General features: G+C 36.5%; 2 protein-coding genes across 2 annotated transcripts; one reads left to right on the top strand and one right to left on the bottom strand.

The window, feature by feature from the left end:
- The first annotated feature begins 11,132 nt into the window (after nucleotides 1-11,132).
- On the top strand, nucleotides 11,133-12,074 carry LOC115926446 (transcription intermediary factor 1-beta-like). Its single transcript, XM_030991161.1, has one exon. It carries the CDS (start codon nucleotides 11,133-11,135, stop codon nucleotides 12,072-12,074), a length of 942 nt encoding a protein of 313 aa, XP_030847021.1.
- A 4,561-nt stretch (nucleotides 12,075-16,635) lies between these two features.
- On the bottom strand, nucleotides 16,636-18,114 carry LOC115926445 (UDP-glucuronosyltransferase 2B7-like). Its single transcript, XM_030991159.1, has one exon. The coding sequence runs from the start codon at nucleotides 18,112-18,114 to the stop codon at nucleotides 16,636-16,638; it is 1,479 nt and encodes a 492-aa protein (XP_030847019.1).
- Nucleotides 18,115-18,120: the final 6 nt, after the last annotated feature.

The following is an 18,120-nucleotide window of genomic DNA, read 5'->3' as shown; positions in this document are numbered from 1 at the left end:
CCCTGTTATTTTGTCACGTGGCCCCCTTATGCTTCATAATAAGTGCCAGTTTCCTTCTGATAATTTCCTTTTTTACTTTGACACGTGCTCCTCTCTTTTCTAATAAGTGTCATTTCCCTTCTGATAATACCCTTAGGATATGTGCCTCTTTTTCCTTTCACCATAAAATTTGCTCATAATTTAGAGCAACTAAAATAAATTTGTTCATTAATTTCGCCCAAAGCTTGGTCGCTACGCTCACTAGCATTTAAAGTTGATTAATTGGGTTTCTTATTCAATATCTTTGCAGTCTTTCATGGTTAGATTGTGCTTAAAACCCCATCAGAATTTTGTTCTTTCCCCCGGCTTGATAAGATGTATTTTTTTGCACTGCGACCTCACAAATCCGTAACATTTTGCTATATGAAGTGTACTCTGGTTTCTTATGCAGATATAATGTCTATTGTGATCGATTCGTTACTCCATCAAAAATAATTTAAAGAAACAATTTACATATCACCAACAGAATCCTAAGATGCATAGTAGATTGGACTACTGGGTTATTTCGGAGAGCATAGAAGATATGGTATTTAGCTGCAAAATATTAACTTCAATTTCACCGGACCACTCAGCAGTAGAACTGATTATTAAACTACATTCTTCTACTAATCCTGTAATAAAAGCAGGATATTGGAAATTTAATAACAGTTCATGTAACGATGCAGATTATGTGAAAAGTATGAAAGAAGAAATAACACGGTTGAAACTCAATCTATCCAAAGAGATAATAGATAATAGAATATTATGGGATTATGTTAAAATGGAGATACGAAGCTTTACAAGAAAATACTGTAAGAAAAAAGCCAAAGAAAGAAAGGATAAGATTGTTGGTTTGGAAAAAGAAATTTCAAAGTTAGAGGAAGAATTACAAATACCAGCGAAGGTGAATGACAATTCTTTGATTAACGATTTGGAAAAGAAAAGAAGGGAATTGAAAAGTCTTTACGGTTATATAAGTGAAGGGGTAAAAATCAGATCTCGAGCCCAATGGTTTGAAAGTGGAGAAAGAGAAACGGCATATTTTAAGCAACTAATAGATTTCAAAGAGAAAAAAAGTGCTATTAAAGAATTACAAGTAGATGGAAATATAACTGATGATGAAAAAGATATCATACAAGAAATTAGAAGATTTTATTCTAAACTGTATGCTAAATCAGAAGAAGGATTATGCGAAAATATTAATTTTTTCCCCAAAACCTTACCCAAATTAACAGATCAGGCAGACGCGCGACAAAATGAGATCGAGTTTTTATTGGGCGATCACTTTTTGGACGATTGAAATCTCAATCTGCTTGTCTGTCAAAGGTTGCTGGGAATTCCCAGTTCCTAAAAATAGACCGAGAGACTGAATACATACATTTATATAATACCACTTTACTGAACAGTGAACCATTACATTGCAATACATGTTTACTGATTCCTAAAATCATCGTTTTCCTTTGGCTGAAATAGGTGGGTCTCGATCTAGATGTCTTTGAGGTGATAAATGGAGAGCGATTGAGCTAATTAAAGCCAAGAAAAAAAGAAATATAACTTCGCACTGTTCGTTTGTCCTTATGGAAAACGGCGATTTTGGTACGTTGCAGGGATTTTTAATTACAAATAAATATGAATGCACATGGTAAATATTCAGGTTAGTATGTGTTTCTTAATATGGATGACATAACAGCTAGTGATTCTTCCAAACCCGAGCAATCTATACAATTTCCTTTTTACGAACATGATGGATTTTTGGATATATTCCAGTGTGCATATTATTATAATACACTGATATATATTTTGATACGTCATCAGCTTATCGCATTTGTTTCCGTATAAAGGTCACAAGTTTCTAATACTTGGTTTTAGATTAATTAAGAAATAATGTAATGATTATTTTTTTCCAATGCCAAAAAGATGAAATGTGAATGGTAGACTACATTTCTGAAACTTATGTTTAAAATATTTTTGTTTTGTTTTCCACGGTTTACCTATAACCATGGACTTCAAGTGGTTACAAACTATTATGATTTGTATAATGTTATATACGTCAAATTTTCACAAAATTTCTACTAGCATGAGGTTGGCAAGACAGTACTCTACATTAAACACTCTCCACCCATCCTATGTGTATAGTGAATGGGTACCCGGTAGGAAAAATTCCAGGAATGCTTGAAGGCACATTATCATGGTAGGTTAGCTAAAGACGGGGTGGTAATATGATTGCAGGGCCCTCGGGGCAAACAGTATGTGTAATGATGAGGATCTGGGTAAACAAGGCATCATTGTAAATATTATGATTATTGTTATATTTGTTGATATAATTATTATCATTATTATTATTATTATCATCATCATCATCATTATTATTATCATTAGCATTAGCATTATCATTATCATATTCATTTTCCCCCATTATAATGTACATTGTCTGAAAAGTGACAAAGGAAACAGTATGATTTTTATATTCATTTTCACTACTATATTCATTTGATGAAATCAAGATTAAATCAAGATACAACGGAATATATTATTGTGTACGCGTTATATTCTGTAGGAAAATAACAAACACTCCTCTTTAATACGATCAGAGGTATCAAAGCTACACTAATCATCTGTTTCCCCCTCTTCTTTCATCTTGTATTCCTGTAGAATTCGAATCATGACTGATACATTAAAGAATGTTGTTGCTCAGAGTCTGGAGTGTCCTGTATGTCTGAATACCTTCACCGATCCCAAGATCCTATCTTGTTCTCACACCTACTGCAAGGCCTGTCTGGACAACCTCTTGGAATGCCATAGTAAAGATCAGAAGCTTCGATGCCCTGTTTGCAGAGCTGAAACCCGGGTCCCAAACCAAGAAGTCAGCAAATTACCGGCAAATCTGGCTTTGCAGTCCCTCATAGAGGACATGAATAATCAATATCAGTTTTGCTCGAATTGTAAATCCGAGGACAAGCTCCAAGCTGTTGTCTACTGTCAAGACTGTGGCAGGTATTTCTGTATCACTTGCCACAACAAACACTCTCAATGGCCAGTCTTCATCAGTCATCAGGTCTTAGCCATGAGTGAGATCGTATCAGGGAAGGTGTCAGTGCGAAGATGGCGTAAATGCAGAAAACACCCCAAAGAGGATGAGGAGTGCTTCTGTTCCGACTGCAGAAGATTTGCCTGCTTCAGGTGTGTCGTCATGGAGCATAAAGACGAAGGACATCGGATCATCGAGGCAGCTGTTTATGAAAGCAGCCATATGAAGAGTATCGAGGACCTCAAATCCAAGGCGGACAAGAAACGCTCTTGCTTTCAGAAATACGTTGATTTCATTGATGAACAGAAGGACCATGTGAGCAATGTTAAGAAGCAGTGTACAGATGATATCAACAAAGCATATGAAGAATCAGTCCAGCAGTTGACAAAGAAGAAAGAAATTCTTATTGGTCAAGTCAACGGTATGACCGAAGGAGTAGAGAAAGAATTGGACGAAATTAAGAAATCGGCTCAGGAGCACATCACTCACTTGACCACCATAGCTGACGTGGTAACCAATAAGACAAAGATACCGTTAGATATGGATGCTTTGGCTGCACACGACACTCTTTGCCAATACTTACAAAAGGCCTTGATCCAAGAAGATCCTGACTACAAGCAGCCGAGGCAATCGAGCAAGAAAGGAAAAAGTGTTAGTTTTAAGAGGAACGTTGGAATGGACGAGCTAGCTCTAGGTAAGATCGTAAATGCAGTTGCAAAGAACATCGCTTTGCCTTCTAAGAATAGCATGAATACCATGGTTAGTACATCAGACGGTAGGATGGCAGTGGGATGTGGTACAGGTGGCGTGGAGATCTTCTCTGCTGATGGTCAGCACCAGCAGAAAGTGTTTGAGGACGTTAAGATTCATGGAGTAGGGTTCCTCTCTGATGATCGGTATGTTCTACTTGATTACTCAAACAATATCACACTGTACACACTAGAGTACACAAAGATGAATGTAGTGTTTGAGACTCTGAGTTGCGGTGAAGGTGGAATACCTAACCTCACTGTAGACGATGATGATCAGATCTATGTTAGCTACAGGATTGCTAAAAAGATCCAGGTATTCTCACCAGCGGGTGGGAAGGCAATCAGAGAGATACCATGTGATTGGTATATACTTTATCAGATTACTAATTTTAATGATTACCTGATCACTGAATCTGGTGAGTCAATACGATTGATTGACAAGCTAGGTGTTGTGAAATATCAATTAAAGAAATCAGGGGGTAACCAAACCGCTGCTGTGTCTCAAGCGAATACAATCCTGATAGCCACCGTTAAGCACGACGTAGGTTTGGTCGGCATTGATGAGTACACTAACCAGTTGGAGCATGTCCAGAACCTCGTCACTGATTACAAGATTGAGAAGAATGAGAGAGGGTGCTGGTACACTCTCCAGCAGTACCGATCAGGAGAGATCGCTTTCTGCACTCCTGATAGACTCTATATATTCCACTGAAAATAATGGATGACTCATCCTTACTAGCACTGTATGATATCACTATATTCAGGCCCGTAGAGGAGGAGGGGGGGGGGTGCGATGTGTGCGACCGGAAAAATGGACCCATCCCCGCCCCCCCCCCACCCTTTTTCAGAAGCTTCCAAAAGGCCCTTTGTTTCATAAAGTGTAAATAACATCTAGTGGAATCACTTATATTTTTTTACTAGGTTAATGCAGTTTTCGTGACTGTTTCGAAAATGACATTCCTAGATCGTGTAGATCAATTTGAATGATTGAGATTTTGTAAAAGTATAAAAAGTGTCCTTCCTTTTGATATACTTCTGATGTGTTTGTCTTTCAAGATTTTGTTTCTGATGATGACTCAATATTATTTTGCTGTTGTTGGGGGGGGGGGGGGTGTGTAAGTGAATAAATGATGTAAACATAATTTAATTATGGACTATTGTATAGTCGGAGATTATAATCCTATTAATGGACTTTATATGTAGTGCCGTTTAGTACAATTAATTTTCTTGTCTTCATCTATTACAATGCATTTCAGATCACTGTCCGATTAATCATTCTAGATTTTATTTTTACCCAGAATCATGAGAACAAATTCCCCTTTTTCAAAATAACTTCTACTTCTTACAATTTTTCGAGATGTGTACTAAAGAGTCTAAGAGTACTGAAAGTCGACCTATTGATCGTATGATATATGTTGTAAAAGTAATGTCAAACCCAATGTCTAAATAAGGGTTTATGTTTTGATTTAATGAACTGTGATATCTTGTTTTCTGTTTTCCATGTTTACATTCCGTCTGGCAAAGTACATGGGAGAAAGGGCATGAAACTTGTCGTCAATACTCGATTAACTTATTCACTTTTTGGAGATGTTTCGTCGTGTCTGTGTTTCCATTTCTTTCAGTATATAGTATGTAGTAGAAAGGAATCTCACTGATTTCAATGAAAACAGAACAATTATATATATATAGGTCTTTATATGTTTAGAAAAATCTGAACATTTTCGATTCTAAAGCTACTCTTTGTACGATTTGTACAATATACAATGTAAATATTTCATTAAACATCCCGCCATTTTCATTGTCATAACTATGGCCCAAATATGTAGTTATAAACATGTTCTTACAGGCCCTCCTGCATGTGTATAGGCCTAAATCAAGTACATTATCATCAAAAACTGGGGACGTTTCCCATACAAAACAAATGGAGAGGTGATCGCAGTTAGAGTTGGCAAAATATTGGGGGCTCAAAACTTTACAATTGCATCGATTGCTTTTTTTTAATTCTTTTTTTATTCCGCCGTTTCTTAGATTTTCTACATCAAGGTGATGTCAGGTGGACTTCCCTTTTGATTATGAATTCCTGATATTTTGGAGCGAGAAAACCTTTTCATGTGCATTATTATCCACCGGGAATGCTGTTCGTTTTTGTTTCTTCACTATATCCATAACTTTGTGTTAGTCTTTGTCTCTTTCAAATTATTGATTTCTTTGACCTTGTTTACCTTTCTGTGCGTGCCTTCACTCCACCGGGAATGCTGTTAATTTCAAAATGTTCTTATATAACTTTCAATTAGTCTTTCTTCGCGGGCCATTGCTCATAACATGTTTATTGGACGCCACAAAGCTCTTTATTTTCTTTTGTTTAGATTGTGTTTGTACTTTATCTTTCTCTCTAATGTTTTTTGTCGTTTTTAAAGACTAAGCGTGTATGATTATTTGTTTGTTTGTTTCTGTCTGTCTTTTACATAGGTTTCAATTCATGGGTGTTAGATGCTCAATGTGTTTATTTTCTCATGTATATTCAATATGTCAATTTGAATTGATGTCTTAAAATACACTCTAATGATGTTGAATTTTTCAAATGAGTCATATGTTATGTAGCTTTCAATTATAGTATGTAAACATCAATCTTTGTTGAATGTTTATCAAACATTTATTTGTAACACCTGTGAATGATGGAAATAAAATACCACGTAAAACAAACAAAAATACGTAAGTTAATAGAATTTGAAATATAACATTTTAACATTTGGTTATTATCAAGCAGTGTACATGGGTAACTTTGTTACGTTTCGTCTGTGCATTGAGGAATCTGTGTGGAGAGGGTAATAATTTAGATTTTCTGTCATGTTTTGCTATTTTATCAACAGTAACAGAAAGAGTCTTATTTTAAAGAAATATATTTCAGAGGGTTTGCCAACTCGGCTTCAACCAAGAATATGATGAACCAAGATTTAAAACGAAATAAGTAAGCAGACATAAAAATATTTAAAACAAAAACAACTCAAAGTTACTCTTGCAAAATATTAATCTAATTTGTCTTTTTTTTTCCATTGATCTATTGTATAATATCGCACAGTGTGATATGTATTTTTTTGTGGTAGGAATGTTGTGTTTTTGTCATGTCATTATAATCTGTTACATACATTGTTATGATAAATCTATACATTACCGAGTTCTAGGTGATTATCGTCGTAACGTACATTGAAAATTATTACATGACTTTTTGTATCAATAAAATAATATGGCTGACAAAATTGTACAGGCAACAACAAACAGACACGTGAATTCAATTTGATTAGAGTTTATTTTCAGTGTCCGTTCCAACGGTGGAATGGGAATAATAAAGCAATAATGAAAGTGATCATGATGAAGGGGGGAGGGGGAAGTTGCCGTAAGAGATTTGTAAGAACGAAAGGGGATGTGCAAGTATACACAAAACGTGTAGAGGGGATAGTAAGAGAGATAGAACTGGGTAGGGGAAAGATTATTAATCATAACAATGATGATCATGATTCGAGAAGTAAAATCATATCATTTCAAGTTTGCTCATTGAATTATAGTTGCAGTTTGATTGTCCTTTATGACACTTCTCCGAAATGATATTCCCAAATGAAGATTGAAAAGAATTTTAAATTATATCTACATTTTGAAAAGATATACGAGGTAAACTTTTGTTGTGGTGGCTGTTGTCCTGTGAATCCCCTTGCACTCTGTAAAAAGAATTGACCATTTTATTTAATTAAACTCAGTCAGAATCTGAAAAATAATTACCTTTAATTTAATAATTTCTTATTGAATTCATGGTTGCAATCAAACTCCCCTTCGACATGAACAAACGAGGTAAACTACGGTTTATTTGAATAATCGTTAATGGAGCACAAAGTTAGTGCAACAATGAAAATTGCAAAGAAGATTTAGCAATGTATCGACTTAGGTGAAAGCAGCGAATTACACTAACTCTTCTCGCTCGTTCGCTATGCTCCCTCGCATAATATCCTTCAAAATGTACAAGCAAATAGTGGGAAATAGAAATCCCATCCATCCCGTCTTTCGTTCACTCTGCTCCTTCGTCCCTCGCATTTCGTTCCCTGGTCATGAAAAGAAATCGCCGCCCCTGATTGTAACCAATGGTTTTTATTATCCTCTCTCTCTTAATTGATAATTATTTATATACTTTATATATTTGTCTTCCTTTTTCATTCCTAACAAAATGATATACTTATATTTCTTAGCTAAATTTACAATAAAAATCTGAAAATCAACCACAATCCCTATTACATGAAAATACGGTAAATCAAGTTTACTTTTCACGATTTTCTTTCGACAGCAACACCATCTCATAGAACGTTTAATGATAAAGAATAAGATCACAACCAGAAGTATACCAAATGCAGCGATATCAAGTAGGTATATCTGAAAGAATGCTAGGCTATGAGTAGGTGGGCGAAGGTGACCACCGCCATGTTTGATCACATGTTCAATCCAGAATACAGCCGTGTTCGCTGGTGGCATTGGACGATCACGAAAGATGGCAGAAAGACGCTTGGCGTTCGTTGAATAGCTTGGGTTCTCAAGGACTTCGTTGAGCTGTTGGTAAATGTAATCCGCACTCAATCGTTCTTTGTCAATCTTGGTACCAAGTCCATTAGCCAGTACTCTGGCAGCAACGTCATGTTGATCAGCACCCAGAGGCATAACGACCAGGGGTACGCCGTGGTACAACGCCTCCAGGAATCCGTTGTTTCCTCCATGATAGAGCACTGCTCGAGTCTTAGGATGCCCAAGCAGATCATTCAAGGGTAACCATTTCATCGCTTTGATGCCTAAATCAACCTCTTGTTCATCCGAGAGGCGCCTCACCGAAACTGGGCTTTTTTTCTGAGCGTTCTGAGTCGTCATTTTTAAAGCTAGATTCCAGAATTATTGATGATTTCTAAAAAAAATCATTGTCATGTTCGGAATGTACGTCAAAAATTATTCTACATGGCTTCACTAAACCTTCATCATGCTCTTAAAATTGCTTTTATCATTATTTATGTATACATTTGCTCGCATGAGTATTTTGCTGATATGAAAACGAATGAAAGCATGAAAGAAAATAAATGTTTTAATTCTAAATTGAATTGAATTGCAGTATTTTGTTTTTACATCAGAATAAAAGTAAGATATAAACAAATAAATAGGAAAGTAGGGTGTTTGAATAGTACGCACCTGTCATAATCGGGTGGTGGTTGCACGTGCCCGAGTACGTTATCTGTCATTTTAAAACTTGTGGGGGAGGGATTGCTGCAGCCCCCTCAGCCCCCTGTTCTGTAGGCCTATATCATTAAGGCAAAAAACCCCTAAACAACTCCAAACTGTAATTGATCGAACAACGTCTTTGCTCTCTCAACCAGACGATGGTTAGTGTAATAAAGGTACAGGTCTACATAAAGATTGAACATCTTCTTTAATTTTCTACTTTCCGGATGTGTTTAGCATGTTTAGCGCCATCTCTAACATTCTAACTGTAATCTCGATGGAGGACCGCCCCACGAGACTTTGGCAACAGTAATTTGACTCAAAAATTAGAATCTTTTGTTATGGTGGGGGGGGGGGGGGATAACAGTAATATATTTCACACTGGTATATATTTGCTCGACAGACGCTCAACAAAATGATATCGAGTTTTTATTGGGCGATCACTTTTTAGACGATTAAAATCTCAATGTCAAAGGTTGCTGGGATTTCCCAGTTCCTAAAAATAGATCGAGCGACTAAATACATACATGTATATAACACCACTTTAATGAACAGTGAACCATAAGATTGCAACGGCAAAGAGTATACGGTACATGTTTCGATTTGATTTAACACCTATAGACTGATCGGTATGTAAGGACGGAAAAAGAGGTGAGTAAATTGAAATGTCTGTTATTTCCGAAAGAAATGCAGTGACAATTTACAATATTTTCGTTTATATTGTTGTAGGCCATTATGACTTTATTCAGCTGACGCCCACAAACAATTTGAGGCTTTATTTGTATCTGGTTCATATTATAATCATCATTTTCCTTTGGCTGAAATAGATGGTTCTCGGTTTAGGTGTCTTTGAGGTGATAAATGGAGAGCGATTGAGCTAAGGCAAAGACAAACCAAGGACAACTTCGCACTTTTCGTTTGTCCTGTGGAAAACGACGATTTTGGTAAGTTGCAGTGACTTAAATTACAAATAGATTTGAATGCACATGGTTAGTGTTCAGGTTAGTATGTGCTTCTTGATATAGCTATAATTTTAGTTAGTGATTCTGCCAAATCAGAGCAGTATATATCATGTCCTCTTTACAACATGATGATTTTTTTTAAATAGTATATTCCAGTGTGCATAAGTACATGTTTATACGTCATCAGCGTATCATATTTGTTTCATTTCAAAGGGCACAAGTTTCTAATACATGTACTTGGTTTTAGATTTATTAAGAAATAATGGAATGATTATTTTTTCTTATTTTTCCGATGCCAAAATGACGAAATGCGAATGGTAAATTACATTTCTGAGACTTGTGTTTAAAATATTTGTTTTATTTTTCACGATTTACCTATAACAATGGGCTTCAAGTGGTGGAAAATTATTATGATTTGTATACTTTTATATACGTCAGATTTCCGCAAAATTTCTTCTAGCATGATTAGTTGCGATACATGAAGAGGTGTTGAAGTCTATTCTAGAGGATAGGTCGTTTGTTTGTGAATCACATAGTTCGCGGTTCGAGTCCCGGCCACCACGGCACTAATGTGCTTTGGCAAGACATATCTCTACATTGGTCAGTCTCCACCCATCCTATGTGTATAGTGAATGGGTACCCGGTAGGAAGAAATTCCGGGAATGCTTGAAGGCACATTATCATGGTAGGTTGGCTTAAGCCGGGGTAGTAATATGATAGCAGGGCCCTCGGGGAAAACAGTGTGTGTATTTATGATGATCTGGGTAAACAAGGCACCATTGTAGTTACAATTATTATAATTATATTAATTAATATTATTATCACCATCATCATCATCATTCACTTCCCCCATTATAATGTACATTATCTGAAGAGAGACAAAGGAAACAGTTTGATTGTTAAATTTTTCATTACTACGTACATAGTACATTCAGTTGATGAATAACTTGATTTTTTTTTTAAATCAACATATAACGGAAAATCATATTTTGTACACGTCAGATTCGGTAGGGAAAAGGCGTGATGAAATTGATAAAGACTCCTTTTTTATACGATCAGATGAATAAAAGCTACACTCATCATTTTTTCCCATTTTCTTTCATCTCGTATTCCTGTAGAATTCGAATCATGGCTGAAACATTAAAGAATGTTATTGCTCAAAGTCTAGAGTGTCCTGTATGTCTCAATACCTTCACCGATCCCAAGATTCTATCTTGTTCTCACACCTACTGCAAGGCCTGTCTGGACAACCTCTTGGAATGCCATGGTAACGACCAGATGCTCCGATGCCCTGTCTGCAGAGCTGAAACCCAGGTCCCAAACCGAGAAGTCAGCAAATTACCGACAAGTCTAGCTTTGAAGTCTCTCATAGAGGACTTGAAGAGTCAATACCAGTTTTGCTCGAATTGCAAATCCGAGGACAAGCCCCAAGCTGTTGTCTACTGTCAAGACTGCGGCAAGTATTTCTGTATCACTTGTCACAACACACACTCTCAGTGGCCAGACTTCATCAGTCATGAGGTTTTAGCCATGAGTGAGATCGTATCAGGGAAGGTGTCAGTACGTAGATATCGTAAATGCAGAAAACACCCCAAAGAGGATGAGGAGTGCTTCTGTTCCGACTGCAGGAGATTTTCCTGCTTCAGGTGTGTTGTCATGGAGCATACAAACGAAGGACATCGGGTCATCGAGGCAGCTGTTTATGAAAGCAGCCATGTGAAGAGTGTCGAGGACCTCAAATCCAAGGCGGACAAGAAACGCTCTTGCTTTCAGAAATACGTTGATTTCATTGATGAACAGAAGGACCATGTGAGCAATGTTCAGAAGCAGTGTACAAATGATATCAACAAAGCATATGAAGAATCAGTCCGGCAGTTGACAAATAAGAAAGGAATCCTCATTGGTGAAGTCACGGATATAACCGAAGGAGTAGAGAAAGAACTGAACGAAATAAAGAAATTGGCTCAGGAGCACATCACTCACTTGACCACCATAGCTGACGTGGTAACCAATAAGACAAAGATACCGTTAGATATGATGCTTTGGCTGCCCACGACACTCTATGTCTAGACTTACAAGAGGCCTTGATACAAGAAGATCCTGACTACAAGCAGCCGATTCAATCGAGCAAGAAAGGAAAAAGTGTCAGTTTTAAGAGAAACCTTGTAATGGATGCGCTAGGTCTTGGTAAGATCGTAAATGCAGTTGCAAAGAACATCGCTTTGCCCTCTAAGAATAGCATGAATGCCATGGTTGGTACATCAGACGGTAGGATGGCAGTGGGATGTTGGACAGGTGGCGTGGAGATCTTCTCTGCTGATGGTCAGCACCATCAGAAAGTTCTCAAGGATGCTAAGATTCGTGGAGTAGGGTTCCTCTCTGATGATCGGTATGTTATACTTGATTTTTCAAACAATATCACACTGTACACACTAGAGCAAACAAAGTTGAATGTAATGTTTGAGACTCTGAGTCACGGTGAAGGTGGATTTGGTAACCTCACTGTAGACGGTGATGATCAGATCTATGTGAGCTACAGGAAAGCTGACAAGATCCAGGTATTCTCACCAGCTGGTGGGAAGGCGATCATGGAGATACCATGTGATGGGTATATACCTCAGCAAATTACCAATTGTAATGATTACCTGATCACTGAATCTGGTGATACAATACGATTGATTGACAAACAAGGTGTTGTTAAATATCAATTAACGAAATCGTGGGATTACCTAATCGCTGCTGGGTCTCAATGGAATACAATCATGATAGCCAACGTGAAGCACGACTTGGGTTTGGTCAGCATTGATGAGTACACTAATAAGCTGAAGCATGTCCAGAACCTCGTCACTGATTACAAAATCGAGAAGAATGAGAGAGGGCAGTGGTACACTCTCCAGCAGTACCGATCAGGAGAGATCGCTTTCTGCACTCCTGATAGACTCTATATATTCCACTGAAAATAATAGATGACTCATCCTTACTTGCACTGTATGATATCAATGTGTGCAACCGGATATTCTTTTAGGTAAAAAGGGGCATGCTGAATATCTTAGAGTACCATAATATTTCGTTAAAAAACGGACCCATGCCCGCCCCCTTTTTCAGAAGCTTTCAACAGGCCTTTTGTTTATGTGACTTCATAAAGTGTATATAACATTTAGTGGAATCATTTATATATTTTAATGGGTGAATTGGAGTTTTCGTGACTGTTTCAACAATAACATTCCTAGATCATGGAGATCAATTTTAATGATTGAAAAAAAAAATTAATGTAAAATAAAGTAAGCTTTCTTATGATATACTTGTGATGTGTTTGTCTTTCAAAATTGTGTTGTTGATGACGACTGACGACTCTACATTCTTTTTTTAATTAATGGGTAGCTCTTGTAAATGATGTAGACAAAATTCAATTCTAGACTATTTTACAATCAGAGATAATAATCCTAATAATGGACTGTATATTTATTGCCGTTTATAATTAATTTTCTTTTCTTCATTTACAACATAACTACTATGCATTTCAGATCACTGTCCGATTTAACATTCTACGTTTGATTTTTTTACCCAGAATCATGAGAAAAAATTCCCCCATTTCAAAAAAAAACTTCTACCTCTTATATACAGATTTAAAGAGTTACTGACAGTCGACCGATTGGTCGTATTATATAATGTTGTAAAAGTATTATCAAACTAAATGTCAAAATAGGGGTTTATGTTTTGATTTAATGGACTGTGATATCTTGTTTTCTGTTTTCGATGTTTACATTCCGTCTGGCAAAATACATGGGAGAAATGGCATGGAACGTCAATACCCGATTCATTTATGCACTTTTTGGAGATATTTCGTTTTTCTGTATTTCCATTTCTTTCAGTATATAGTATGTATGAGAAAGGAATCTCACTGATTTTAATGAAAGCAGAACAATTAGAGATATTGGTCTTTTTAATGTTTAAAACAAATCTGAAAATGTGTGATTCTAAAGCTACTCTCTGTACGGTTTGTACAATATACAATGTAAAGATTTCATTCAACATCATCCAACCATTTTCTTTGTCATACCAACAGGTGTATGGCCCAAACATGACGTTGTTAACTTGTTATTTACCGGTCCTCCTGTGTGTAAATCAAGTTTAGTTTCATCCAAACTTAAACATAAACAAATAAAAATAGGAACATATCCTATACAAAGCAAATGGAGAGGTGATCGCAGTTAAGGTTGCTTATATATATATAGGGGCTTAACATTTTACAGTTGCATTCATTTCTTTAAAAAAATCTTGTTTATTCCCCCGTTTCTTCGATTTTTTTCATCAGTGTGATGTAAGGTGGACTTCATTTTTATTTATGCCTCCGCTACAAAGCAGCCGGAGGCATTATGTTTTCGGGTAGTCCGTCCGTACGTCCCGTTCTCGTTTGTTATGCACTCCTGATATTTTGGAACGAAAAAGGGCCCTTTTCATGTACATTAGTATCCACCGGGAATGCTGTTCATTTTTGTTTCTTCACTATATCCATAACTTTGTATTAGTCTTTGTCTCTTTCAAATTATGTATTTCTTTGACCTTGTTTACCTTTCTTCGCGGGCCATTGCTCATAACATGTTTATTGGACGCCACAAAGCTCTTTATTTTGTTTTGTTTGTGTTTATCCTTTCTCTTTCTCTCCAAGGTTTTCTTTAAAGACTAAGTGTGTATGATTATTTGTTTGTTTGTTTTTGTTTGTCTGTTACATAGGTTCGAATTCATGGGTGTTAGATGCTCAAGATGTTTATTTTCTCTTGTATATTCAATATGTCAATATGAAGTGATATCTTAAAATACACTATAATGATGTTGAATTTTCCAAATGAGTCTTATGTTATGTAGCTTTCAATTATAGTATGTAAACATCAATCTTTTGTTAAAGTTTATCAAAGATTTATTTGTAACACCTGTGATTGATGGAAACAAAAGACCATGTATATTTTTAAATGTTGGAAGCCTGTCGAATAAAAATCAATCATCAATCATGTAAAACAAGCAAAGAATTCTAATCTAACAGAATTTAAAATATAAAAGTTGCTATAACGATCATGACGTTGTACATGAACATGATTCTTAACTTAAAGCATCTGAAGAATTAGGGGGAACTGAAATCGCTATACACAAAGATAATTATGCAATGCTGATTGTCGTATTTTAAAATGTGGTTATTATCAAGCAGTGTACATGGGTAACTTTGTATTGTTTCGTCTGTGCATTGAGGAGTTTGTGTGGCGAGGGTAATAACTTCGATTTTCCGTCACGTTTTGCTATTTTATCAACAGCAACATATCAACAACAACAACAACAAAAATTAATTTTAAAGAAATATATTTCAGAGGTTTACCAACTTGGCTTCAACTAAGATAATGATGAATCAAGATTTGAACCGAAATAACTAAGCAAACATAAAAAGTAATAAAAAAAAACAAACTTAAAGTTACTTTTGCAAAATATTAATCTAATTAGATGTTTTTTCTTTCATTGATCTATTGTATGATATCGCGCACTGTGATGTGTATTTTTTGTGGTAAGAATGTTGTGCTTTCGTCATGTCATTCTAATCTGGTACATACGTTTTTATGATAAATCTATGCATTAACGAACTCTAGGTGATTATCATCGTAACGTACATTGAAACTTATTACATGACTTTTTGTATCAATAAAATAATATGGCTGACAAAATTGTACAGGCAACAACAAACAGGCACGTGAATTCGATTTGATTAGAGTTTATTGTCAGTGTCCGTTCCAATGATAGAATGTGAATTATAAAAGCAATTATAAAAGTTCATGATGAAGGGGGGAATGTTGCCGTGAGAGATTTTTAAGATTGATCGAAAGGAGAGGGGAAAGTTAACAGAAAACGTGTAGAAGAGAGAGTAGGGGAGATGGGGGATGGGGATTATTTATTATCATAATGACGATCATGATTCGATAGTAAAAAATCATATCATTTCAAGTTTGCACATTGAATTATCATTGAAATTGATTGTCTCTTATGACGCTTTTTCGAATAGAAATTCTCAAATGAAGATTTAAAAGAATTTTAAATTATATCTACATTTTGAAAATGATATACGAGGTAAACATTTGACTGTGGTAGCTATTGTCCCGAAAAAATATGACTGTTTTATTCAATTAAACTCAGTCAGAATCCGAAAAATAATTACCTTTAATTTAATAATTTCTTATTGAATTCATGGTTGCAATCAAACTCCCCTTTGACATGAACAACTGAGGTAAATTGCGGTATAATTGAATATGAATAAAGGAACGACGTACAAAGACATACAAATGCATTACAAAATACATTATTCATTCAGTATTTACTTTGGCATTATTTTGTCTAATTTGTAATCTTCTTCTTTCGTTATAATTTGATGGCAATCAGTCATACTCATACTTGACTATAGTTGCCAATTAATTTATTAATTTGTTTGATCCCCCCCCCCTCTCTCTCTCTCTCTCTTAATTGATCATTATTTATATACTTCCTATATTTTCTTCCCTTTTCATTCCTAACAAAATTATATACATATATCTCTTAGCTAAATTTAAAATAAAAATCCGAAAACAACCACTATCCCTATTACATGAAAATACGGTCAATCACGTTTACTTTTCACGATTTTCTTTCGACAGCAACACCATCTCATAGCACGTTTAATGATAAAGAATAAGATCACAACGAGAAGTATACCAAATGCAGCGATATCAAGTAGGTATATCTGAAAGAATGCTAGATTATGAGTAGGTGGGTGAAGGTGACCTCCTCCATGTTTCATCACATGTTCAATCCAGAATGCAGCCGTGTTCGCTGGTGTCAGTGGACGATCACGAAAGATGGCAGAAAGACGCTTGGCGTTCGTTGAATAGCTTGGGTTCTCAAGGACTTCGTTGAGCTGTAGGTAAATGTAATCCGCACTCAATCGGTCTTTGTCAATCTTGGTACCAAGTCCATTAGCCAGCACTCTGGCTGCAACGTCATGCTGATCAGCACCCAGAGGCATAACGACAAGGGGTACGCCGTGGTACAACGCCTCCAGGAATCCGTTGTTTCCTCCATGATAGAGCACTGCTCGAGTCTTAGGATGCCCAAGCAGATCATTCAAGGGTAACCATTTCATCGCTTTGATGTTATCAGGTATCTTGTATGGAGGGGGCTCTTTCAAATGAAGAAGAACTTTATGTGGGAGTCTACTGAAAGCGTCGATGAACATGCGAATGATGTCGGGTCTACTTTTTGTTATTGAGGCAAAATATGAACCAAGAGAGAACAGAACGACACCGTGCTTGCCCGATGATTGCATGAAGTTCTCTAACTCATTGTCGAGGGCTTCGGCTGGTCTTGTTGTAAGTCCACCAACTGGAATGATGTTTGGCATCATGGCAAAGGTAAATTCGACCGAGAAATCACTATTGATAAGGAAAAGGTCAACATGATTACTGATGGTGGATTTCAACCGAGGATCTAGATCATATTCATCCACAAGACCAGTGGAAAATCCATTGATCACCATTTTATTTCCCCAAAACACAAAGAAGAGGTAGGTGACGGTATTCCTGAATCTTTGTAAAAATGTCATGTCAGATGTGAATGAAGTCAGTGGTGCCGGTTGGTAAGAGGTCATAAATGGAGAGCCTGCTTCTTGAAATATATAAGGAAGTGGTGTCATGGGTGCAAGCACTATGACATGAAGTTTCTCGGTACCTCTATGTCTATCAAGAAAGGACTTAACATACACACCACACGACCATACCACATCGACGACAAAAGCATCGAATTTCGCCATACGGTCTAGCAATCTTTGATCTTCAAAAACGGATTCACAAGCTTCTCTGTTTACAGAAGTGAACATATCCCTCATCTCAGCCATGGGCTTCATGCTGTTTTCAGCAAATGTGAATTCTGCCGTCTTATTCGATATGTCATCCATTCTCTTCTTCAGACCAGAAAGATGGAACATTTCGTAGCTGACGATCGTAGCGTGCTCGGGATCCATGGCGCGGTCGGAATACTCGTCTGAAATGAGGAAAGTCACATTATGACCTCTCTTCGCTAGACTCTTTCCGACTGCAACCATCGTAAA

Source organism: Strongylocentrotus purpuratus, unplaced genomic scaffold (genome assembly GCF_000002235.5).
Source record: "Strongylocentrotus purpuratus isolate Spur 01 unplaced genomic scaffold, Spur_5.0 spur5_scaffold_2, whole genome shotgun sequence".
Classification (NCBI taxonomy): domain Eukaryota; kingdom Metazoa; phylum Echinodermata; class Echinoidea; order Camarodonta; family Strongylocentrotidae; genus Strongylocentrotus; species Strongylocentrotus purpuratus.
This window is presented reverse-complemented; position numbering and strand designations above follow the sequence as displayed.